General features: G+C 50.5%; 1 protein-coding gene across 2 annotated transcripts; it reads left to right on the top strand.

Moving 5' to 3' along the window:
* TRIM16 (tripartite motif containing 16) lies at positions 1-23222 on the top strand. Of its 2 annotated transcripts, XM_002718818.6 has the most exons (6): positions 1-850; positions 8623-8718; positions 12067-12300; positions 14279-14444; positions 14917-15012; positions 19558-23222. In XM_002718818.6, exons 1-6 carry the CDS (start codon positions 371-373, stop codon positions 20139-20141), a joined length of 1656 nt encoding a protein of 551 aa, XP_002718864.3. In that variant the 5' UTR covers positions 1-370; the 3' UTR covers positions 20142-23222. The 2 variants fall into 2 exon arrangements, with proteins under 2 accessions (XP_002718864.3, XP_089174549.1); XM_089318423.1 differs by lacking the exons at positions 1-850; positions 8623-8718 and adding an exon at positions 10426-10562.
* The last annotated feature ends 922 nt before the right edge of the window (positions 23223-24144 follow it).

Raw genomic sequence — 24144 nt, 5'->3', positions numbered from 1 at the left:
GTTCTTTCTGGAGCAGCCACAGACGCACATGGGTGTCGGCGGCGCTGAGGGGCGGGGACCGGAGATCCCCAGAAGAGAAGTTTCAGGGGGTGGGTGGACCGGAGGAGGGGCCTGAGCCTGGGAGCCGGACTTCCTGAGCCGCCGTCGGTCCGGAGCGGGAGCGGTGCAGCCGCCTTGTCACTGCAGCTGGCTGCCGTCCCAGCCCTGTGCACGCTCGAAAGTCACTGGGCTTCCTTACGGAGGGAGGAAACAGTTAAGCTCCCGGGGCGGCTGCAGTCATCTGGGCGTGGTTCTCTTGGCAGACCTGAGCCGCACAGATCCCTGGTGCCAGAGGGGCAGAGGAAGGCGCTCGGGCAGCAGAGCCTCCCAGATGGCAGAGCTGGATCTGATGACTCCGGGGCCCCTGCCGGGGGCCACTGCTCACCCTCTGGTCCCCCTCAGCCCAGACTCTGGATCAGCCAGCCCCGTAGAAGAGGAGGATGCGGGCTGCCCGGAGGAGGTGGACAGCAGCCCTGGGGAGCAAGGGGCTCCTGGCAGCGAGAGCGGGGAGGGGATCCTGTGTGACTTCTGCCTTGGGGACCGTAGGGTGAGGGCGGTGAAGTCCTGCCTGACCTGCATGGTGAATTATTGTGAGGAGCACCTGCGGCCGCACCAGGAGAACAGCAAACTGCACAGCCACCAGCTGACCGAGCCGGCCAAGGACCGTGACCTGCACACTTGCCCTGCCCACCGCAGCCCGATAGTCGCCTTCTGCTGCCCGGATCAGCAGTGCATCTGCCAGGAGTGCAGCCAGGACCAGCACAGGGACCATGCCACCGTCTCCCTGGACGCAGCCCGCAGGGACAAGGAGGCGAGTGCTTTGGGGTCCGTCCACTGGGGAGAGGGTGGACGGAGATGGGGTCCCCAGCGGGAGGCCAGCCATGCTGCCGCTCCTGCGTCTGCTAATGTCACTTCTGCGTCCTGGCCTGTGGAACTATCTGTGACCCTAGGCTGTGGAAGCTGGTTAAAAGTGGGTCACTCTGGCCTCACCTCTGTCCCACTGTCCCTGTTGCGTCTGTCTCTCCTCCTGGTTGCCAGCTTCCTGCTGTTTTCCCGTGAAGTGCACACCGGAGCAGACATTCAGGAGAAAAGACAAAAGTTCTCCCTTCATCTCTCTTGATGCTAGAGATAAGTGATTCCAGAGCTTTTGAACAAGGCTAAGATGACACAGAACTTGAGACTCACCTCCAGGCGTAATGCCACGGACTGTTTAACTTAGGGAAAATAGAACTCCCCAGGTGTCAGGAGAGCCTGTGGTTTTCTTCCTAGCAGATAAGGAAATGGAGTCTAGAACAGCCAGCTTGTCTCTGCCCTTAAGCTGAGAGCCTCAAGGAGTCCTTGGGAATTCATGTGGCCACTCCCTGGCTTGGCACTTTGTGTTTTCCAGAGGGACCGGCTGCTGACATTTGTCCCACATTCCTTGTATTCTCTCTCTCTCTCTCTCTCTCTCTCTCTCTCTCTCTCTCTCTCTCACACACACACACACACACACACACACGGTAGCTTCCTGTGCACTCAGTCCTGCACTCCCCCGGCTCACTCACAGCAGCTGCTTGACAAATGGTCTGGGAAGAGGGGCTTCCTCTCCCGGGGCTGCCCGTGTATGCCTATCCCTGGATGCAGGTTCCAGCCGGTGCTGGTGGGAGTTGTTCTAGAAAGCTCTGTATTCCAGATGCCAGGGAGCCACGAGGTCTGGCCCAAGAAGCCACTTGGCTAACTGCTTCCCGCATTTCTGGTATGAGGGAGCGTCCCCGTCAGGAGAGCAGACAGGTCAGCAATAGGTCGGGGACAAAGCTCCACGTTGCCGAGGAAAGCAGCCGTCCTCGACCATGGCCGTGAGCAAGCTGCTTTCTGTGCATTTGCTCATCCAACCCTGGAATAACTTATAATCTCCACTATGCTTATCCAAGCTCACGCTGTCCACTGAATCACGGAGTGAGCCGTGGAAGTCTCTAGAAGAAAGATCTCCAAACTCCCAGTATCTAACTTCTTTGTTTTTTAACACCAGAGATATTAAGACAAATGCATTGCTATTCCCTTTTATCCACTTTGGGTGTCGTATCTGAATTTCGCATTTTTTAACTGCAAAAGGGATACACAAAGATGTTGAAAAACAGCCACAGAACAACACAATAATTTTTCCTAGGATAAGAGCATCTGCTGCCCACCCTGGCTCCCTGCATTTCCCTCCTCTCGTCAGGGGTGGGCGCTGTGGACACTTTCCTGGCTCCTTTCAGAAATGACCTGTGCTTGTGCCAATATAGACAAGGCGCGACTTTTAAACGGAGCGATTATCGTTCTGAGCAGGGGGAGCTGTGTGTGGAGCAGGCGCAGCACCCCAAACGCAGATGTCCTCGCAGACAGCTGTGCACCGTAAAGTAAGGACACCCGGGAGAGGGACTTGAGGGCAGCAGCAGGGTTGAGACGCAGCCACCAGCAGATACAGCGCCACAGCCCCGAAGCCCGCAGTCCCCAACCTCAGCTCAGGGATCAACCTAGTTCCGGAAGTGCAGCCACATCCCAGGGAGCGCCACCACATCTTAGGCGTCAAAACACTCCTTGCTAGGGGCCTGAGGGCCGAGCTGAGAAGGCACAGCACTGTTTTCAAAGTGTCATCAACAGAGCCAAGGCCCCGGAAGCCCTCGTTCCCTTCAACTAGCCCCTGCCTGCTGTGGTTTCTTGCTGAAGGTCACGTTGGAGCGTGTTAAGGGCTGATTATTCAGGTAGGCACGTTGTGTAGTGGGAACTGGACATGGCAAGGTCAGCCACAGGAGCACAAGGCAGCTGAGGCTCAGCTGAGTGCCACAGAGTGACTTACAAGTTATTTCTCAGCTCCCACGGTCTCCAGCCAGGCTGGGGACAAGACTCTGGGCTTCGAGAGGAGGCGGGTGTTCTTGATGATTTGTTCTACGCAGCTGACATCCCAGAATTCCTTACTGGGACCTGTTCAGCCCTTCCCCTGAGCCCAGCTCCTGAAGCCCCCTTTGGTCATTTTAAGTTTAATTTAATTTTAAAAAAGATTTATTTGCTTATTTGAAAGGCAGAGTTATGGTGGGGGGAGGTGGGAGCAGATTGAGAGAGAGAGAGAGAAAGAAAGCTTCCAATTACTGGTTCATTCCCCAAATGGCAGCAATGGTCATTGCAGGGCCAGGCCAAAGCTAGTAGCCAGGGGAATCATCTGGGTCTCCCGTGTGGGTGGCAGGGATCTAAGTACTCAGGCCGTCTTTTGCTGCTTTCCCATGCACGCTAGCAGGGAACTGGACCAGAAGTGGAGCAATAGACCACCCACCTTGGTCTCTTTTTTTTTTTTTTTTGACAGGCAGAGTGGACAGTGAGAGAGAAAGAAAGGTCTTCCTTTTCTGTTGGTTCACCCCCCAGTGGCTGCTGCGGCCGGCACACCGTGCTGAACCGGTGCCCCGATGCCAGTGCCGCAGGTGGAGGATTAGCCTATTGAGCCGTGGCGCCAGCCACCGCCTTGGTCTTAACAGCAGCTGGTCTGACCTGCAGCTGCTCACTCCTCCCACCTTCTCTGAATCCCAAAAAATGAGGTCTTGGGGGCCTGCACTGTGGTATACTAGGTAAAGTCACTGCTTGCAGCACTGGCATCCAATATGGGCAGTGGTTCGAGTCCCGGCTGCTCCACTTCTGATCCAGATCCCTGCTAATGTGCCTGGGAAAAAGCAGTAGAAGATGGCCCAAATCCTTGGGCCCCTGTACCCACATGGTAGACCCAGAAGACGCTCCTGGCTCCTGGCTTCAGATCGGCCCAGCTCCAACCATTGTGTCCATTTGTGGAGTGAACCAACAGATGGACGATTCTCTCACTCTCTCTGTTTCAAATAAATCTTTTAAACAAAAAATGAGATCTTGTACTCGTGGGGTGTGTATATTATGTGGTAAAATTTAGGCTCCCTCTGTGACCCCCTTTCCCGTTTGTTCTGACCCACGAAGTTCTTCATTATTGAGGGCTCAGTGCCTGCCCTCTGGGAGCCTCCCTGTAGTGAGGACACCAAGGCACGTACCCTGCTCCTTGGCAGTGTCCGAGAGCCGGGGTAGCACAATGGTCACGTGGTCAGAGGAGGGAGCTGTCCGTGGGAGTGGGGTCAGGACAAGGTTCTCAGAGAAGGGAAGACCTGAGCTGGCCTTGTTGAGGGTCTTTGGGAGGAGCACTTGTGCCAGCCTACCACCTTCAACCTCAGCGCTGGTTCCAGAACCAGACTTGGCACTGGCATCTGGAGTGGGCTGATCCAAACTGGATGCTGGCTGTGTGGACACTTTTTTTAAAATTTAGATCCAAGGGTATCTTTTCTTTTTTTTTTTTTTTTTTTTTTTTTTTGACAGGCAGAGTGGACAGTGAGAGAGAGAGACAGAGAGAGAAAGGTCTTCCTTTGCCGTTGGTTCACCCTCCAATGGCCGCCACGGCCGGCACACTGCGGCCAGTGCACCGCACTGATCCGAAGCCAGGAGCCAGGTGCTTCTCCTGGTCTCCCATGGGGTGCAGGGCCCAAGCACCTGGGCCATCCTCCACTGCACTCCCTGGCCACAGCAGAGAGCTGGCCTGGAAGAGGGGCAACCGGGACAGAATCCGGCGCCCCGACCGGGACTAGAACCTGGTGTGCCGGCGCCGCTAGGTGGAGGATTAGCTTAGTGAGCCGCGGCGCCGGCCCCAAGGGTATCCATTCTTGTCTGGGATACAGTTAGCCAGCATCACTCCCAGTCCCTTTGCTGGCGACCAAAAGGCACATCAGTGTGGCCACTCCGGGAAGGAAGTTCTTCCAGAAATTCAGAGGAATGCATATAGCTTTTTTTTTCTTTTTCTTAAATGCTTGATCAGACTTTAAGCATCTCAAGAGCAGGGAGTATGTGTCTTATTTGACCGGTCTGGCCAATTCATCAGGAACAGTGTCAGGGTGTGGGTGGAGCTGGATGCCACCAGCTCTCCAGGAGGGTTAACCTCTCGTGGTTGGAAATATATGACAACTGCGGGTGGATGGTTAGCCTAGCTGTTAAGGCTTCCGTGCCTCCCATCAGAGTACCTGGGACATACAATGAATATATATAATATATATATTATATATTAATATAGAATATATATTATGTCAATCGTATATAATATATAATATATATAATATAATATTATAATATATAATATATCTATAAAATATATTATATATATGATTGACATAATCTGGGATTTTCTTCTCTCTTCTCTTTCCCTCTGACCCCATGGCCACCAGATCTTAAGTGCCCCCTAAGTTCCGTAGTCAGGCAAAAGATCAGTTCTTTCAATGTATCCCTCAGCCTTACACCAGACAGTTAAATTGTAAGGAGAAGGGGCACAGAACAGAGAGGAGACAGGATAAGAACTCCAAGCCAAAACGAATTTATTCAGGGAAAGTAAATTCGCAGAGGTGGGTGACCGATGACCAACGTGCACACAGACCAACCATGTGGCAGAAGTGGGCTGGGGGTCTAGAGGGGTGAGGGATGGAGGTGAGTTTCTCCGTATAGGTTTTGCAAGTTTGGCGTCGGCTTATGTCCTTGTTCCATCATAAACGATCAGACAAGAGCATACAGGAGCTAGTGACAGATCTTTAGATCTGGACATTGTGCCTTGTACCCATTACTCATCGCCTTGTGGCCATGGATGGAACTCCCTGAGCCCCTCCCTGCAGGGCTGGCCACACTCATGGGCACCACAGTCCGTGCTCCAGGCGGGGCTCGCCCTGGCCTGAGATGTGTGTTGGACCAACATCGTGGGAAACCCGAAGCCAGAGGCGGAGGCAACCCCCTCATTTTCTAGGGACTGGAATAACCGGAGAGTCGGGTCTCCCAGGGCGGCTCCACTTTGTGTGGTCACTGGGAGTGCCTGCCTGGGGGTGACTCACTCCGAGAGGTCCCCATTCAGTGCTCAGGAGGCCTTCTCTCCTTTTATGGTCATTTGCAGACAGAAGAGAGGCTCCTCGCTGGGTACCCTGGGTGCCTCCTGACCATTTGTCCTGGGGCCAACCACTTTCTTTAACCTGTTATTGAGTCTACTTTCTTGGGGCCACATGAGTCCATTGGCAGGGCGTGTTCTGTGCCCTAGGCCACCTTGAAACAGACAGTTCATGTTTCTTCCTTCTCCCCAAGAGGCAGGGAAGCTGCATAAGATTCCAGCATGGCCAGCCCGTCCTTGTTGCTACTCCCTACCCCCAGGCATCTGATCTCAAGTCTCAGCAGTGAGAGGTCCCTGGGGTTCCCTCAGCTCCAAGGAAGCGACCTAGAGCCTGAGCAAGGGCTGTCTGCCTTCTGCAGGGTGTCCTGGTGAAGCGAGTCCCTTACCCACAGCTCCGTCCCTCCCTGGGGGCCTGGAATCCCGCCAGGCTTCAGCAGGACAGTGGCCAGAGAGTCTATGCCTTCTGAGGTCTCTTGGGGCGGAGTGACTCACATCTTTCAATGGAGACAGAAGCTATGCAGAGCAGGGAAAGCTGCTTCGTGTTATTTGGCTATCTCCTGCCCTTGGGTAAGAGGGCCGTGGACTTTGGAGCTGCCAAAGGTGAGGCTTCGTGCCTGGGCGCACTGCTCGGCAGAAGTGGTTTAGTGAGTCCTAGGAGGCAGGACTGAAGCAAGGTCAGGGCAGGGGGACCCAGGGTCCTCAGGCAGGCACTTGCCTTGGCGGGGAAGGTTGGCTGTACCAGACTCCAGGAGCTAACACAGAGTGCGAATGGGCAGAAGGCATGCAGCAAGAATAAAATAAGAACCAGGAGGGTGATGGCAGGTGCTGTCATTTATGGAGCACTTATGATGTGGTTAGTACTAACCACGGTCCCTTTTAACCTGCATCACCTCATCCAGTCCGCTACCTTACAGCCCCAGGAAGGAGGCACAGTATTCATTCCCATCTCTAATGTCTAAAGACATGCACTTGTGACATGCTAAGACATCCTTGTTTGTTCTCTGGCTCCATTTGTTGGCACACAGCTCTCAAAACCCTGGGAATCGAGCCGGCGCCGTGGCTCAATAGGCTAATCCTCCACCTTGCGGCGCCGGCACACTGGGTTCTAGTCCCGGTTGGGGCGCCGGATTCTGTCCCGGTTGCCCCTCTTCCAGGCCAGCTCTCTGCTATGGCCAGGGAGTGCAGTGGAGGATGGCCCAGGTGTTTGGGCCCTGCACCCCATGGGAGACCAGGAAAAGCACCTGGATCCTGGCTCCTGCCTTCAGATCAGCGCGGTGCGCCGGCTGCAGCGGCGGCCGTTGGAGGGTGAACCAACGGCAAAGGAAGACCTTTCTCTCTCTGTCTCTCTCTCTCACTGTCCACTCTGCCTGTCAAAAAAAAAAAAAAAAAAAAAAAAAAAAAAGGCAAAAACCCTGGGAATCTCTGAAGTGGTGCTCTCTTCTTCTGGACGCCAGTGACCTTGGGTTCCTGAATGGTGTCAGGATGGGGCTGGTGCCAGGGGGACCTCACCCTGGGGTGAGAGGCTTGGGATGTTCAGCCCCACCGCCAACCTCCAGGGAGGAGGACCTTCAGCTGCTCACCAGTGGACAATGGTGTGTAACCAACATAATGGGGCCTCCTTGGAGTCCCGAAGGATAGAGTGGAGGTTCCTGCAAGGAACCAGAGAGGGTACAGGAGCTCTGCAGCCCCTTCCCCAGGCATGCTCTGTGCATCTCTCCACTGCCCCATCCCCCCCGCTGCTACAGAGTCCTGTCCTCTCATAATAAACAGGTCAGTGAAGTCTTGAAAATATTTCCCTGTGCATAGTCACACCCAAGGAGGCGGTGGTGGGAACCTCCACTTTATACCTGGTTGGGGTCAGAGGCACAGGGTGACCCTTGGACTTGGGACTGGCCTCCGGAGTGGGGGAGGGCACAGTGTTATTGGATTTAGTCCAAAACGTTGAGATCACTTTTGACACCATCAACCTGGTGTCAGAAGTGAGTTGCATTGTAAGACACCTAGTTGGTATCAGAGAACTGCTTGGTGTGGAGAAAAAAAAGAAAACCTACACATTTTATCACAAAAGTATTCTATGTTGAGGTCTCAGTTACTGAGTATAGGGCCTGGGCTCCTGACCTATCTATCCACTCATGCACCCACTCATTCATCCATCAACCCACCCATGCACCCACCTGTCTATCTATCCATCCATCATCCATCCAGGTCTAACCCCATACTCATTGTTAGCCAGGTGCCCCAGGATCAACTCCATGGATGAGCTTTGTGACCTTGGACAAGTGGCTCTATTTTGCCATCTCACATAGGGTGATAATAAACTTTTTTATAGTAAGGATAGTATAATATTATTATAATTATAATATTTAAAATCTTTGTAAATACTATACTAAAATAATGACCAGCACTGGGTATATGATCACTACATTTTAGCTGACTCATGCTGAGTGTAGCCCCAGGAGGGAGCTGGCACACAGCCCACCCTTTGCACGTCTAGACTGGCCTCTGAGATCAGCTTCAGAGGTCAGACTCTCCTTTTCAGGAAAGAAGGGTGGGGACCTCCGGGTTGGGAAGTACCCTTGTCCTTGGGGACCTTCTGGGTGCAGTGGGCTCCTACTTCCTTAACTCTCTCTCCTTTCTGTTCTTAGGCTGAACTTCGGTGCACCCAGTTAGATCTGGAGCAGAAACTCAAGTTGAATGACAACGCCATTGCCAGACTTCAAGCCAACCACAAATCTGTTTTGGTAAGGCTGGTCCGGGGCACCTGTCAGGTGTTGGCACACCTGGCTATTTATCTGGGGTCATAGGACACAGCACTTCAGGCCTGGCTTCCATGTCCCTTGGGACTTCTCAGCAAGTGAGAACTGCAGGTGCAGTTGGCTACACCATGGGTAGCCTCACCTTGATGCCAGAATTTGCTATGAAATTAGTTTAAATTTCACAACTGGCAAGTGAGTTTTTTAAAAATTAATATAGAGTAGAACCCAGACTGGTTGTGTAATAATAATCTTTTATTTTTACATTTACATATGTATTCTTAGCCAGGATATGTATGTGTTTTGGAGGATATTTAGTATGTATTGGGGATGTTTTGTATGTTTGTGTGTGTGTGTGTTGGGTGTTATAATAATGTCTGGGAGTATTTAGTTAGAGCGTCAGGAAATATGCATAACCTTGGTTTCTTCTTGGGAAGGTGTTTTGCATGTTGAGTTTCAGCAGTCTGAAGTCATGAAAAAAAAAAAAAAAGAGTTGACAACTGCTGGATTAGTGGATGATATTTGATAAGGTTAATGTTGTGCCAGGCTGCTTAACTTTAGTCTTTCTGGTTTATGGCCACTTTCCAAATAAGCTCTAAAAAGGCTCAAGCAATTCCACACATGCTTCTCATTAGTGGCCAGAAAATAGCCACCATCTAGAGGAGTATGTAAAACACCTAGCCCATGGCAGTGAGTCTGCAGCATCATCTTTGTATACTGAGAAAGAATGACTCCATTCATCCACTCTCCTAGGAACCCATGTGCTCGCCTGCTCATCCATCTACTCACCCATGCACCTACCTTTCTATCCATGCATCCACCCATCCATCCCTCTATCCACTCACCTGTCCTTCCATCCATCCATGCAGATGGGATACCCATCCATCTGTATCTAATACTTATATCCATTTCATTCTATTTTCTATCTCCTTGGTGTTTACAACAAACTGGCTACTGAAAGCTGAAATTTCTTCCTTACCCACAATATCGGTTAAAGGATGAAAAAGAATTATCCCTGTAAAGCCTTCTAAACCTTCAGAGAGTGTTGGTCTCCCCCATCCAGATGACCTAAAGAACTGCATGGAATGTCATCCTTTCTCCAGCTCTTTAATATTCAGGCCCTTAGATCACTACTCAGCTCTCATAACGACATGGCGCCCGGGAGGGGTAGTTGTTATGGTGACTGCCATCCATGTACAAGGGATGTGAAGCTACAGAGAGATTATGAGACTTGTCTAGGGCCCTCTGGGTTGATGGAACAAGAGAGCCTAAGAATGCCGGTGCCTTGACCTAAGAATGACTCAGTACATCGACAGGCATGTGCACCATCCTCATATCTTTAGCTGCTTTGATGTGTTTACTGCCCCTCCTCTCTGTACTATTTGCGTGTCATAGCGTGCGCCTGAATGAAATCCTCTGCACATTCCATTTGTGTGCAAGAAAGAAGTAGCTCTCAGTGGGCAGGTTTAGGAATGACAGGTCACAGCAGAAGTCAGTCAATCGACCAGCTTCACTTGAGGCCTCCCTTCCTCCATCCTTCTTCAGGATGTCCTCAGTGTAGGGGGGAGGGATTTGATCCTACATTTTGTCTTTACGCTTGTGGTCTCATATCGCTACAGGAACCTACATGTAACTATAGAGAGCAGATGGGTCCTGATCCTTTCCCGTGACATCCTCATGTTCCCATGCTTGTTCTGTCCCTGTTCGCTGGGAGTGATCGGGAGTGGGCAGGGCAGGAAGCACCTGCTGGCCCGTGTGACTCATGGAGCTAGAAGGGAAGGAAGGGTGAGCCAGCCCGGGTGCCAGAATGCATCACTGAATCCGGAGCCCTGGTAAGACATGAGCAACAGTACTTGCCCCTGGGGTGACTATAACCCAAACTGGTCTGCCTTCTGAGACTGCTTTCTCCATCTTCTTCTTTCTTTTTTTCTTTCTTTCTTTTTTTTTTTTTTGGACAAGCAGAGTTAGACAGTGAGAGAGAGAGACAGAGAGAAAGGTCTTCCTTCCATTGGTTCACCCCCAAAATGGCCGCTACAGCCGATCCGAAGCCAGGAGCCAGGTGCTTCTTCCTGGTCTCCCATGAGGGTGCAGGGCCCGAGCACCTGGGCCATCCTCCACTGCACTCCCGGGCCACAGCAGAGAGCTGGCCTGGAAGAGGAGCAACCGAGACAGAATCCGGCACCCCAACTGGGTCTAGAACCCGGGACGCCGGCACCGCAGGCGGAGGATTAGCCTAGTTAGCTGAGGCGCCGGCCTCTCCATCTTTACTTCTTTGCCACATGGAAATACAACGACTTAAGCCCACTGAAGATGCATTGTCTCAGAATTGGCAGTATGTACAATGACAATTACTTCTTTGCAATTGGGAGATATAATTTTACATGTAGATTTCAATCCACTTGGTTGTTCTCTCAGCGTCTCTACAATGACAAGGAGGTGACACATGTAAACACCTGGTGCAGGAATTGCTGGCGAAGCTTGGTGTCTGTTTCATCTGGTTACCTGCTCAGCTGCAGGCTGAATATTTGGTCCAGGATGGGCGTAGGTGGTGTCCCTTACCTGGTACCCCCAGTGACCACGAGGCTGAGTTCTGTCAACCCCCTGGTTCTGGGAGGGCTTCATGTTAATGGCCTGAGTCCCAAGGTCCTTCTTGGAACTTTACCTGTGGGCTGAAAGCTCAGCTGAGCTACCCAGTTGCCCCTGGGGCTTGTCCCAAGTTGCCAGTGTCCCTTTGGGGAGGGTTGGGCCCTGCCTGCTGAGCTGCTGGACGGCAGCGTGTGGGATCCCCAGTCGCCAGCTTTTCCTTGAGGCAATGGAGAATGGTCCCCATTTCCATAGCTAAGAACTAGGGATCATTATGTTACTTAGCTTTTAGGGTTGCTAGGAGGTAACTGAGTAATGTTTAGAATAGTGCCAACTCTTATGTTGGTTGTTACAATGATTATTATATGATATCATTAAAAAGTGACTGTTCCTGGGATTGGCGTGGGGGTGCAGTGGGTTAAGCTGCTCCATATGGGTGCTGGTTCGAGTCCTGGCTGCTCCACTCCTGATCCAGCTCCTTGCTAATGCAACTGAGAAAGCAGTGGAAGGTGGCCCAAGTGTTTGAGCCCCTGCACACACATGGGAGACCTGGATGAAGCTCCTGACTCCTGGCTTTGGACTGGCCCAGCTCCAGCCACTGGGAGTGGCCATTTGGGGAGTGAACCAGTGGATGGAAGATGTCTCTCTGTCTCTCCCTCTCTCTCCATAACATCTGCCTTTCACATACATAGAATAATTTTTTTGCTTCCATCACGTTGGCCAGCGGCTAACGGGCTCTCGGCTTCCTCCCAGGTGTCAGTGTCAGAGGTAAAGGTCGTGGCGGAAGAGCAGTTCGGGGAGCTCCTCGCTGCTGTGAGGAAGGCCCAGGCCGACGTGATGCTGTTCTTGGAGGAGAAGGAGCAAGCAGCCCTGAACCAGGCCAACGGCATCAAGACCCACCTGGAGTTCAGGAGCGCGGAGATGGAGAAGAGCAGGCAGGAGCTGGAGAGGCTGGCGGCCATCGGCAACACAGTCCTGTTCCTGGAGGTAAGGGGGCCGGGCTGGGGCCGGGCTGGGGCTGGGTGGGGCGTCCACCCAGCTGACCGAGGAGCAGCTTGGCTCCACTGGGCCAGAGGCAGACCTGTGAATGGGACTGCTCTTCAATGAATGGGGCTCCCAGGAACAGTGAGAAACAGGTCTTGGTTCAACAGGGTTCAGGAACACGGGAGGGGGAGGGCAGCAGGGCCGCTCAGGTCAGGGAAGCTTGGAGCCAGACCCTGGAAGAGAAGTCAAGTTCAAGGTGCAGGATGTTCTAGGTAGAGGCAACAGCATGTGCAGAGACAGAGGCCTGAGGAAGCAAGGCACAGGGATGAAGCACAGGGTACTGGGTGTGTGGTGGTGGGAGATCAGGGTCTCTGGCTGTGGGGGATTTCAGCTGGGACAGATGAGGTATCTGAGGAGCCGTGCTGGCAGTGGTGTGAGGGCCACTGGAGCCAGGTCCACAGGGTGCCTCACCAGGCAGGGAGGGAACGGGAGGCTGGGGGGAAATGCCATCACCCTGGATCTTCCACTAAATAGCTGTGTCGTTTTTCGCAAGTCATGTAAGCTCTCTGCGTCTCAAATCCCTCCTTTATCAGGTTGACAGATTAGAGAGGATCACTGTCGAGGCTCCTTCCAGCTCTTGTATTCTGAAGAAGAGATCATCTTTCTTATTTGCAACATTGACACATTTCCTTTTAGTTTCCACAAACAAAAATGTTTACTGTGAAAAATCTTGGAAAAGACAGAATATGAAGACAAAAATCCATAATGCCAGCATCCAAAGACAACCATAGATAAGTTTTTAAAAAATATGTATTTTATTTATTTGAGAGAGAGAGTGACAGAGGAGAGGCAGAATTTTTGCACCAGAATAAACTTATGGTTTAAATTCCATTTTCCGTGAAATTGTTTAAGTACCCTCATATATATATATATATATATATATATATATATATATACATTCAATGGATAAAGTTGTGCTGCCTTTTGGGTAACTACAGGTTTTTCTTCTGGAGTTGTTGTGGGTTTTTTTCTCTACAAATTTTCTTTTTTAAAAAAGATTTCTTTAGTTACTTGAAAGGCAGAGTTACAGAGAGAAAGGGAGAGAGAGAGAGAGAGAGATTGTTCACCCGCTGTTTACGCCCCCATTCCCCCAGGTGACTGCAGCTGCAGGAGCCCAGGACTCCATCTAGGTCTCCCATGTGGGTGGAAGGGACTTCATTACTTAAGCCGTCTTCCACTGCCTTCCCAGGTTCATTCCCAGGCAGCTGGATTGGAAGCGGAGCAGTTGAGACTCCGATATGAGATGCTGGTGTCGTAGGGCCAGGGTTAGTCCACTGTGCCACAATGTCAGTCCTTCTTTTAAAAAAATTTTTTTAAGACTCATTTATTTACTGATTTATTTGGAAGGCAGAGTGACAGAGAGAGGGAGAGACAGAGACAGAAAAAGAGAGCAAGTGAGTGGGCGAGAGGGATCTTCCATCCACTGGTTCACTCCCCAAATGGCAGCAATGGCCAAGGCTGGGTCAAGCTGAAACCTAAGCCTGGAACTCCATCAGGTCTTCCACATGGGTGCAGGGAACCAGGCACTTGGGCCATCTTCTGTTTCCTCTTGAGGTGCATTAGCTGGGAGCTGGATCGGAAATGGAGCAGCTGGGACACGAACTGGCGCCCATATGGGATGCTGGCATGGCCAGCTGCTTAACCAGCTGCGCCCCAGTGCTGGCCCCTTTAGCTGTATTTTGATACCCATTATCTGCTGTGTCTCTAACCCTACTCTGAGAGGAGAGTTTAGGTCACTGGAATCTACAAAAATGCCTTCTCTGCTCTAAGACCCCGAGCCGGGCACTTTTCGGACATTTTCTGTGAATTACAAGTCACTCTCAGCTCTTTTCACACATGCTGCAAGTGTCCTGACGAGCAGAGCAGCCCACTGGAAGAAACACAGAAACCCAAGGCAGTTCTGCTGCTTCCTCTTCTGCAGGAGTACGGCAAGTTCAAGAGCACCGAAGACAACGCCTTCCCCAGCGTGTACATAGGGCTGAAGGATAAGCTCTCGGGCATCCGCAAGGTCATCACCGACTCCACTGTGCACTTGGTCCAGCTGCTGCAGAGCTACAAGGAGAAGCTCCAGGCGTTCGCCACGGAAGGTGAGGAGGCTGTGGGCTTTGGTAGGGGTGGTTGATGGCGAATGCGGGAGAGGATTGAGGAGGGAGGGAAACCCCGGGGGAAGCTCCGATTTTCAAAGCCTTGCTTCTGGTTAGGCCATACTAGCAACGAGCCCTTATCCTCATGGTTTGGTTTGACATCTGTGACTCAGAGAGAGTAGGACCGTCATGTTGTGCTATTGACTGGTCTTTCTGTGAGCAGCTTCTCAGGGTTGCTGATAGTTGTACATTTCAAGTGAACTCCAAATCAGCCTGGGATCTCTGCCAGCCCCTTCTGCCTCCGGATTGGACGTGCTTCTCTGAGATGTCCCCGGGCCCTGGCCCCTTCTTGCCCCAGGAAGCCCAAGGAAGGGTGGCGGAGTGGCGGTGGCAGGGTTGAGGGGTGGTGTTCCTACCCCCCAGGTTCCCCAGACCACCAGGGCGGGTGTGCATTCCCAACTCTCTGATTTTCCAGAGGAGTATGACATCAGAACTCAAGTGTCCGCCATCGTCCAGCGCCAGCATCGGACCTCCAAACCTGAGCCCAGCACCAGGGAACAGTTCCTCCTGTGTGAGTACTGAAGGGCTTCCCTGCTTGCTGATATCAGAGAAATGTTTTTGCTCAAGCAAGAGCCATCATGTCCTGTATGGTATCCAGGTTCTTGTAGCTACTTTTCTAGCCCCAGACGATCTACTTTTTAACAATTTAATTTAAAAAGCTTTCAGGTTCACATTCTGAAATGATGGAAAGCTTACAACCAATATAGACAAATATAGACAAAAATTGGCAAATATAGACAAAGGATTCCCATACACCTTTCATCCAGCCTTTCTAAATGTTAACGCTTCCCACAGTCACAACACATGGATCAAAACCTGGAAATTAACTTTGCGACAATGCTATCGCCCAATCTGTGGACTTGATTCTGGTTCCAGCAACTGTTCCTCCAATGCCATTCATTTTAGTCAACTAATCCTTGAGCTTCAGCTCCTAGGAGAGGAAAGATCACATCTGGGTAGTCAGGACTCATTTTCGTGACATACTTTTGGGACATGTCATTGAACACTACATATCCCTGTTTTCTGGGGAGACCACTGACTTGTTTTTAAAGACTTTATTTTTATTTATTTGAGAGGTAGATTTATAGACAGTGAGAGGGAGAGACAGAGAGAGAGGTCTTCCATCTGCTGGTTTACTCCCCAAATGGCCACAATGGCCAGAGCTGCGCCGATCTGAAGCCAGGAGCCAGGAGCTTCTTCCAGGTCTCCCACGTGGGTGCAGGGGCTCAAGCACTCAGACCATCTTCTACTGCTTTCCCAGGCCATAGCAGAGAGCTGGATCAGAAGAGGAGCAGCTGGGACTAGAACTGGTGCCCATAAGGGATGCTGGTATTGCAAGCAGAGAATTAACCTACTGTGCCACAGCACCGGCTCCAAGACCACTGACTGTTGAACTCTTGGGCCCGCTTGGTCTCTGGTTTTCACAGGGAGCAGATTCTTATCACTATCTGCTGGTCTTCCATGTTCCCATGTGGCCTCAGCACCTCCACTCTGGGTCAGTTCCCCAGTCTGTCTTTGTTTTTCTTGACCTTGATACTCTGAAGAGTCCTGGCCTGGGTACCAAATGGCTCATCCCGAAGTCTGGCTTGGCCAGAATCACATCACTCATTGTCCTATCATTAGGTGGTACTGATGTGGTCTGGTAGCATCTTTACAAGCATTTTATTTTCAATCAATTCTCCATTATAGAATCAACTCAGGGGGTCTTGTGTATGACACAGTGACTATAGTTAGTAACAATGTGTGGCATACTTGAAAACTGCTACAAGAGTAGTTTCTAAGTGTAGTCATAAAGAATGATATGTATGTGAAGCAATGCATGTCTTTCTTTTTTAAAGATTTATTTATTTATTTGAAAGGCAGAGTTCAGAGGCAGAGAGAGAGAGAGAGAGAGAGAGAAAGAGTCTTCCATCCACTGGCTCACTCCTCGGATGGCTGCAATGGCTGGAGCTGCACTGATCCAAAGCCAGGAGCCAGGAGCTTCTTCTGGGTCTCCCACGTGGATGCAGGGGCCCAAGGACTTGGGCCATCTTTAATGCTTTCCCAGGACATAGCAGAGAATCAGATCGGAAGTGGAGCAGCCAGGTCTCGAACCAGCGCCCATACGGGATGCCAGCACTGCAGATGATGGCTTTACCTGCTACACCACAGTGCCGGCCCCAAGCAATGCGTGTCTTAATTAGCTTGATTTAACCATTCCTCAATGTGTCTGAGGGCACTTCAAAAGGCTAGTGGACAAAATGGAATGAAAAGATAAGTTTATTTTGGTGTAAATATTTTTTGAGATCCACGGATAGTTTTTTTATAAGACCCATTTTCTGTGAACTTTTTGAAGACCTTTGTTACATCAAAGCATCATGTTGTACACTGCAAATAGATAATGGTTTTTATTTATCAATTAAAAATTACATTTAAAAAATTCTTTATTATAGTCAGCAACTCCATGAGGATTTAACACCTCATAGAGGAAGGATCGCATCTGGAGGTCGATGCTCATTTTTTTTAAAAGATTTTATTTATCTATTTATTTGAGAGGTAGAGTTACAGACAGTGAGAAGGAGAGACAGAGAGTTCTTTCATCCGCTGGTTTGCTCCCTGCTGGTTTATGGCTACAACAGCCGTAGCTGAGCAAATCTGAAGCCAGGATCCTGGAGCTTCCAGGTCTTCCAAGCAGGTGCAGGAGCCCAAGCAACTGGGCCATCTTCTACTGCTTTCCCAGGCAATAGCAGAGAGCTGGATAGGAAGAGGAGCAGCTGGGACTCGAACCAGTGCCCATATGGGATGCCAGTGCTGCAGGTGGAGGATTAACTTACTGCGCCACGGCGCCAGCCTCAATACCTTTTATTTTTAACATTCAAATAAAAATTAAACATATTATAGTTGATCTGCTTTTGCCTTATAAGTGTCCTTTTTTTTTTTTTTAAGATTTTACTTATTTATTTGAGAGGTAGAGTTACGGAGAGGCAGAGGCAGAAAGAGTGAGAGAGAGAGGTCTTTCATCTGCTGGTTCACTCCTAGAGGGCCTCAATGGCTGGAACTGAGCAATCCGAAGTCAGGAGACAGGAGCTTCATCCGGGTCTCCCACATGGGTGCAGGGCCCCAAACACTTGGGCCATCTTCCACTGCATTCCCAGGCCACAGAACAGAGCTGGATTGGAAGAAGAGTAGCCAGGACAGAACTAGCATCCATTTGGGATTCCAGCGCTGCAGGCAGAGGCTTAGCCCACTACACCACAGCACTGTCCCCCTCCTTAAGATTTATTATTTAAAGGAGAGAGAGAGCTCTTCCATCTGCTGGTTCACTCCCTAAATGGCCACAATAGCCAAGGCTGGGCCAGGCTGAAGCCAGGAGCTTGGAATTCCATCTGGGTCTCCCACATGTATGCAGGGGCCCTAGGACTTGGATCAACCTCCGCTGCTTTCCCAGGCACATTAGCAGGGAACTGGATCGGAAGTGGAGCAGCCAGGACTCAACCTGGTGCCCATATGGGTTGCTGGCGCTGCAGGTGGTGGCTTTACCTGGTGTACCAGGATGCCAGCCCTCAAGTATCTTTCTTACGTGTGATATTAACTTCTCTCTTTTGAGTATTATTATGGAGGATAACGTACATAACAGTATCTGTTGAATCATTGCTATTGTTACGGACAGTCAGTAAGGAGTTAATTGCACTGGTCCAGGTGGGATGTGGTGGTGGCTGAGATGGGGGTTGAGGAGGTGGCTAGAGAGAGGTGCATGCAGTCTACCACACTTGCTGCTGCCTGTTTGTGTTGGGGGAGGGATGGGCCTGAAGATGAAGGCAAAAGAAATATCAAAAATGACAGATTTGAGCAATTGGGTGCATGAAGGTAATATTATTCTTGGGCCTGGAGGAGAAAATGTTCAAGTATTTGAGAGCATACCTACTATTAGTTACAAATTTTTAGAGGAATGGATAAATAAAATATGAGTTTATGATATATGACCCTTGACAGCACTGGGAAGAATAGTAATTGGCTTTGTAGCTTTGGATCCATATTGGGGAGGGGAGGGGCTTTGAGATATTTTTTGTAATGGGACATGCATTTGGCCTAGTGGTTAAAATGCCTGTTAAGGTGTCTCATATTGGAGTACCTGGTGTTTGTCCTGGCTCCACTCCTCACTCCAGCTTCCTGCTACTGCACACCTTGGGAGGAAGCAGGTGATGACCCAAGTACGTGGTTTCCTGGCACCCACATGGGAGACCCAGAGTGAGTCCCAGTTCCTGGCTTTTGCCTGGCTCAGCCCCAGACATTGTGAACATCTGGGGAGTGAACCAGCGGATGGGAGCTCTGTCTATTTGTCTGCCTCTCCATTTTTAAAACAGTTCTTGGAAAATGGGATTTTTTTTTTTTTTTTTGACAGGCAGAGTGGACAGTGAGAGAGAGAGACAGAGAGAAAGGTCTTCCTTTGCCGTTGGTTCACCCTCCAATGGCCGCCGCTGCAGCCAGTGCACCGCGCTGATCCGATGGCAGGAGCCAGGAGCCAGGTGCTTTTCCTGGTCTCCCATGGGGTGCAGGGCCCAAGCACCTGGGCCATCCTCCACTGCACTCCCTGGCCATAGCAGAGAGCTGGCCTGGAAGAGGGGCAACCGGGACAGAATCCGGCGCCCTGACCGGGACTAGAACCCGGTGTGCCGGCGCCGCAAGGCAGAGGATTAGCCTATTGAGCCACGGCGCCGGCCGGAAAATGGGATTTTTTAAAGTTCTATTAAAACATAAGTTTATTTTGGTGCAGACATTTTTTTTTTGAAATCCATGCATTGCGTTTGCATGGTACAGATTTTCCATGAACTTGTTGAAGACCTTCTTCCTGCATGTTGAATGAATGAATGAGTAAGCGAATGTATTTCTTGATTCCATTCAGCAACGGAGGAAGGAAGTGGGGTGACTTGTGTGTTCACCCACCCTGGTTTAGGGGGAACCAGGCCCTATGGGAGACAGAACAGGGAGATGTCTGATTGCTCATGCATGCTGGGGAAGGGGCTGGGTTCAGAACTTCCTGTGTGAACCACTCTCCCTGCCTTCCGTGTCTGCCCAGATGCCTGTGACATCACCTTTGACCCGGACACCGCACACAGGTATCTCCGGCTGCAGGAAGACAACCGCAAGGTCGCCAACACGGCGCCCTGGGAACACCCCTACCCGGACCTCCCCAGCAGGTTCCTGCACTGGCGGCAGGTGCTGTCCCAGCAGAGCCTCTACCTGCGCAGGTACTATTTCGAGGTGGAGATCTCCGGGGCAGGCATCTACGTGGGGCTCACCTGCAAAGGCATTGACCGGCAAGGAGAGGCGCGCAACAGCTGCATTTCCGGAAACAACTTCTCCTGGAGCCTCCATTGGAACGGGAAGGGGTTCACAGCCTGGCACAGTGACACGGAGACCCCACTCAAAGCCGGCCCCTTCCGCAGGCTCGGGGTCTACGTGGACTTCCCAGGGGGGACCCTTTCCTTCTATGGTGTAGAACATGACGCCATGACTCGGATTCACAAATTTGACTGCAAGTTTTCCGAGCCGGTCTACGCTGCCTTCTGGCTTTCCAAGAAGGAAAACAGCATCCGGATTGTGGACCTGGGAGAGGAACCTGAGAAGCTGGCACCGTCCCCAGCAGGAACTGCTCCCTAGATGTCTGTTCCAGACCTTTCATGAACCACAACCATGGGGCAGCAGTTTGCATTTTAAGGGTGCCTGGAGCAGTGTAGCTGGCTTCAGAGAGTGTGTGGTTCTGTGAACAGGAGGTTCTTGGGCTGCTCACCTTGGCACCTTGGCAGCTCTGTTCTCTGTTTCTTTGCTGTAATCCTTAAATACTAGTCCCCCCTGTCATCCTCTAGCGATTTTCTGCCGTCTGCTCAGGTGAACATCATGCTGTGCCCAGAACTTGTGACCAGGAATCTAAAGAGGCCTAAAAAGTTTGCAGAGTAATCATAATCAGTTGCTAACTTGACTGTGCATTTTCTATGCTCCAGACACGGCCCTGAGCGCTTTGCGATGACCTCAGTCTTTGCAGCAGATCCATGGGGTGGATATCATTATATCCACTATATCATTCCCATCTAGCATTTGACAAAACTGTGGTCCCTGCAGGTCCAGGAGAGCTAGGAAGTTACTCAAGGTCACTCAAGGTCACTCTGGTCACTCAGCAGAACTGGGCTTCAAGTCCCAGTGGGTAGGCAATGAACTTTGATCAACCACATACCTGGTTAGATCGTGATCGTTGTGTACAAGGGAATTAACCACATGATGAACCACAAAGCAGAGATGTTGAATACCTTACACCCACCTCTTGCGGACTGCCTCGCACGCCTGGAGTCTGACCTGGCCATCCAGCCATGCACCGGCTGCGAGCTCACCACCTCCCACAGCAGCTCTTTCTGTTCTGGGCCAGCAAGGATTAGGAAAAACAACTTCATGGAGCCCAAGTGTTAGACTCTGTGACCTCTGGGAAGGGGGTCACGCTTTTCTCTTCCAAAGTCATCTGGCCCACGTGGACTTGTCTGATCTCATTCAGGGGACAGTCAATCAAGTGTCTGAGGCCAGCTCCCACGGCCCTGTCCCCTTCTCGGGAGGCATCGCTGTTTCCACACTGAACTTCACAAATCTCACTCCTTCCCCTTGCTCCTGAGCTCTTCTTCTTCTTCTTCTTTTTTTTTTTTTGGACAGGCAGAGTGGACAGTGAGAGAGAGAGACAGAGAGAAAGGTCTTCCTTTGCTGTTGGTTCACCCTCCAATGGCCGCCACCGCTGGCACACCACGCTGATCTGAAGCCAGGAGCCAGGTGCTTCTCCTGGTCTCCCATGGGGTACAGGGCCCAAGCACTTGGGCCATCCTCCACTGCACTCCCGAGCCACAGCAGAGAGCTGGCCTGGAAGAGGGGCAACCGGGACAGAATCCGGCACCCCGACCGGGACTAGAACCCGGTGTGCCGGTGCTGCAAGGCGGAGGATTAGCCTAATGAGCTGCGGCGCCGGCTGCTCCTGAGCTCTTTGACAAAGACGCTCACTAAGATTAATGGAGAACAGCCGTCAAACCCGGAAGCAGATAACAAACTGTCTTTAAGTGGGTTTCCAAGGACATAACCTGAAGTCCCTGGCAGGAGTCCCCAGAAATATCTGTCTAACTTCCAGGTCATTCTCCATGACCTGTGGGAAGGCAGATCTCTTCCTCTTTGGTCATCTGATAGGCTTATCTCAAGAGTGCATTACTTGAGCATTGTTTGTCTTGTTTCTGGTTCTCCCACGTGGGTGCAGGGGCCCAAGGACTTGGGCATCTTCTGCTACTTTCCCAGGCCAAAGCAGAGAGCTGGATCGGAAGTGGAGCAGCTGGGTCTTGAACCAGTGCCCATATGGGATGCCGGTGCTTCAGGCAAGAGCATGTGTCTCTCCAAGGTTTATACAGGAGGATTTAATGTCATTTTGATTGCTGCATGCCAGGGTAGTTTAGCTTCAGGATTCTGCATCCAGTCGATCGGCTCTCCTTCCCAGCCTGGTGATCACCCACAGAATCAAAAACCTTTTCTTCTTAAATCTTTTCTTTTTTTAAAGATTTATTTATTTATTTGAAAGGCAGAGTTAGAGAGAAAGAGAGAGAGGGAGAGAGAGACATAGAGAGATCTTCCATCTGCTGGTTTACTCCCCAGATGGCCACAATGGTCAAAGCTGGGCTGATCTGAGGCCAGGAGCCAGGAGTTTCTTCCAGGTCTCCCACATGGGTGGCAGGGGCTCAAACACTTGGACCATCTTCCGCTGCTTTCACAGGCACATTAGCAGGGAGCTGGATCAGAAGTGGAGCAGCTGGGACATGAACCAGCGCCCATGTGGGATGCCGGCACTGCCGGTGGCAGCTTTATCTGCTGTGCCACAGCTCTGGCCCCTTCTTAAATCTTAACTTTGTTGATATGGACTAGCCTAGGACCCAGCCCAGAGTCATGCAGCTCTCAGTCAATAGCTACTGAGTTCAGTTATCCACAAGCTATGCTTTATGGAACCATACAATATGGCAGCCTGCCCTTTGCAGGAAGGACTTTTTCAAAGGCAAAAATAAACATATTCTATATCTGAATTTGACCTTCTAGCCTAACAATGCTCTCAAGTGAGAAAACTGAGATCAACTCATCTTGCCTTATTTTTACTGAATGCGGGTTGTTTGTGATTTTCACTTTTATTTCTAAATGCTTACGAAATAATAATTTTAGGATTATCTTGTGGGTTAGTATCAAGTTGATTAGCTTGTTATTTCCAGAATCTACCTTCTTTTTCTTCTTCAAAAAACTATTTTCAAAGATTCCTGCCCAATTTGCAGTCACCTTGTTGAGATGTGACTTGGTTAGACAAGCATTGAGATTGAGTGCATGTAAAGGGACTGTTTAGGTGTGTCCTTAGGAGCCTTGAACTCCACTTCCCTGTTAGCCACTTTTGTCTATTACTTTTCAGGTTAAATACCTTTCTTCTTAATATAAAAGATAAATACCAGATGCAAATGGGCTGCTTTTGCTTTATTTCATGTGATAAACCTATAATTTTTCTTCTTCTTGGCCTGTATGCTAAAAATTGCCTAAAACAAACAACTAACAAATAAGGAAAGAAAAAAAAGAGAGCAAAGACCTATTATATATTTTTCTGGTATTTTCCCCAGGCTTTTGCGTGCGTCTCTTTTGTATTTACCCATCCTTAAAAAACAGCAAAACAATAAAAACCCAAACCCAAACTCATCAAGAGCTCATTTCCCTGCCAGATCACTTTGTTCCATTAGAACATTTGTGTCTGCAGAGGCAGAATGTAATTTTAGCCACTATGTAATTTATTTTTGTCTCAGTGTTTTGAAATTCAAGTGCACGCGGCATTCTCTTCCAGGAATCCGGCAATGAAATTCCCTCATTCTCCCAAGGTTCACGATGAAACGATGCGAGAGCAATATTGGCTCTCATCTCTTTGTCTCAGTCCACTTTATATTGCTATAACAGAATCCTACAGACTGGGTAAATTACCAAGGAGATACATCTATTTTTACAGTTCCAGGGGCTGGGGAATCCAAGGCTGAGGAGCCCCCGTCTGCCTTCTTCCTGCAACATCCTACGGAGGGAGGGCCAGAGAGCACATGACGGGTGGGGGGTGGGGAAACTCTGCAGCTGGAAGCCCTAAACCTCTTCTGATCAGCATTCATTTATCCATGAAGGAAGAATCCTCATGCCCTAAACACTTTCCATTAGTCCCCACCTCCCAAACTGTTCGGGATTAGGTTTTCCACACAGAGGGGTCAGGTTCAGACCATAGCACTCTTGGAGGGGGCCGGTGCTGTGGCGCAGCAGGTTAATGCCCTGGCCTGAAGCGCCGGCATCCCATATGGGCGCCGTTTGGAGACCTGGCTGCTTTACTTCCTATCCAGCTCTCTGCTGTAGCCTGGGAAAGCAGTAGAAGATGGCCTAAGTCCTTGGGCCCCTGCACCTGCATGGGAGACCTGGAAGAAGCTTCTGGCTCCTGGCTTCAGATCGGCGCAACTGCCCCCTTCCTGCCTCTCCTCTCTCTGTGTAACTCTAATGTTCAAATAAATAAATCTTAAAAAACAAAAACAAAAACAAAAAACCACTCGGACTTTTTGGAGTGATTGTCCTTCAATCTACATGGGACTTTTTT

The sequence above is a fragment of the Oryctolagus cuniculus genome, chromosome 17, assembly GCF_051225735.1.
Source record: "Oryctolagus cuniculus isolate XC-2025 breed Fujian yellow rabbit chromosome 17, ASM5122573v1, whole genome shotgun sequence".
In the NCBI taxonomy this organism is placed as follows: domain Eukaryota; kingdom Metazoa; phylum Chordata; class Mammalia; order Lagomorpha; family Leporidae; genus Oryctolagus; species Oryctolagus cuniculus.
The sequence above is the reverse complement of the archived record's forward strand: the minus strand, read 5'-3'. Positions and strand labels throughout refer to the sequence as shown.

Coding starts and splice junctions, on each gene's coding strand:
- TRIM16 (XM_002718818.6), top strand. CDS start 371: ATGGCAGAGCTGGATCTGATGACTCCGGGGCCCCTGCCGGGGGCCACT. Junction 851..8,622: donor CAGCCCGCAGGGACAAGGAG/GCGAGTGCTTTG, acceptor TTCTGTTCTTAG/GCTGAACTTCGGTGCACCCA. Junction 8,719..12,066: donor CCAACCACAAATCTGTTTTG/GTAAGGCTGGTC, acceptor GCTTCCTCCCAG/GTGTCAGTGTCAGAGGTAAA.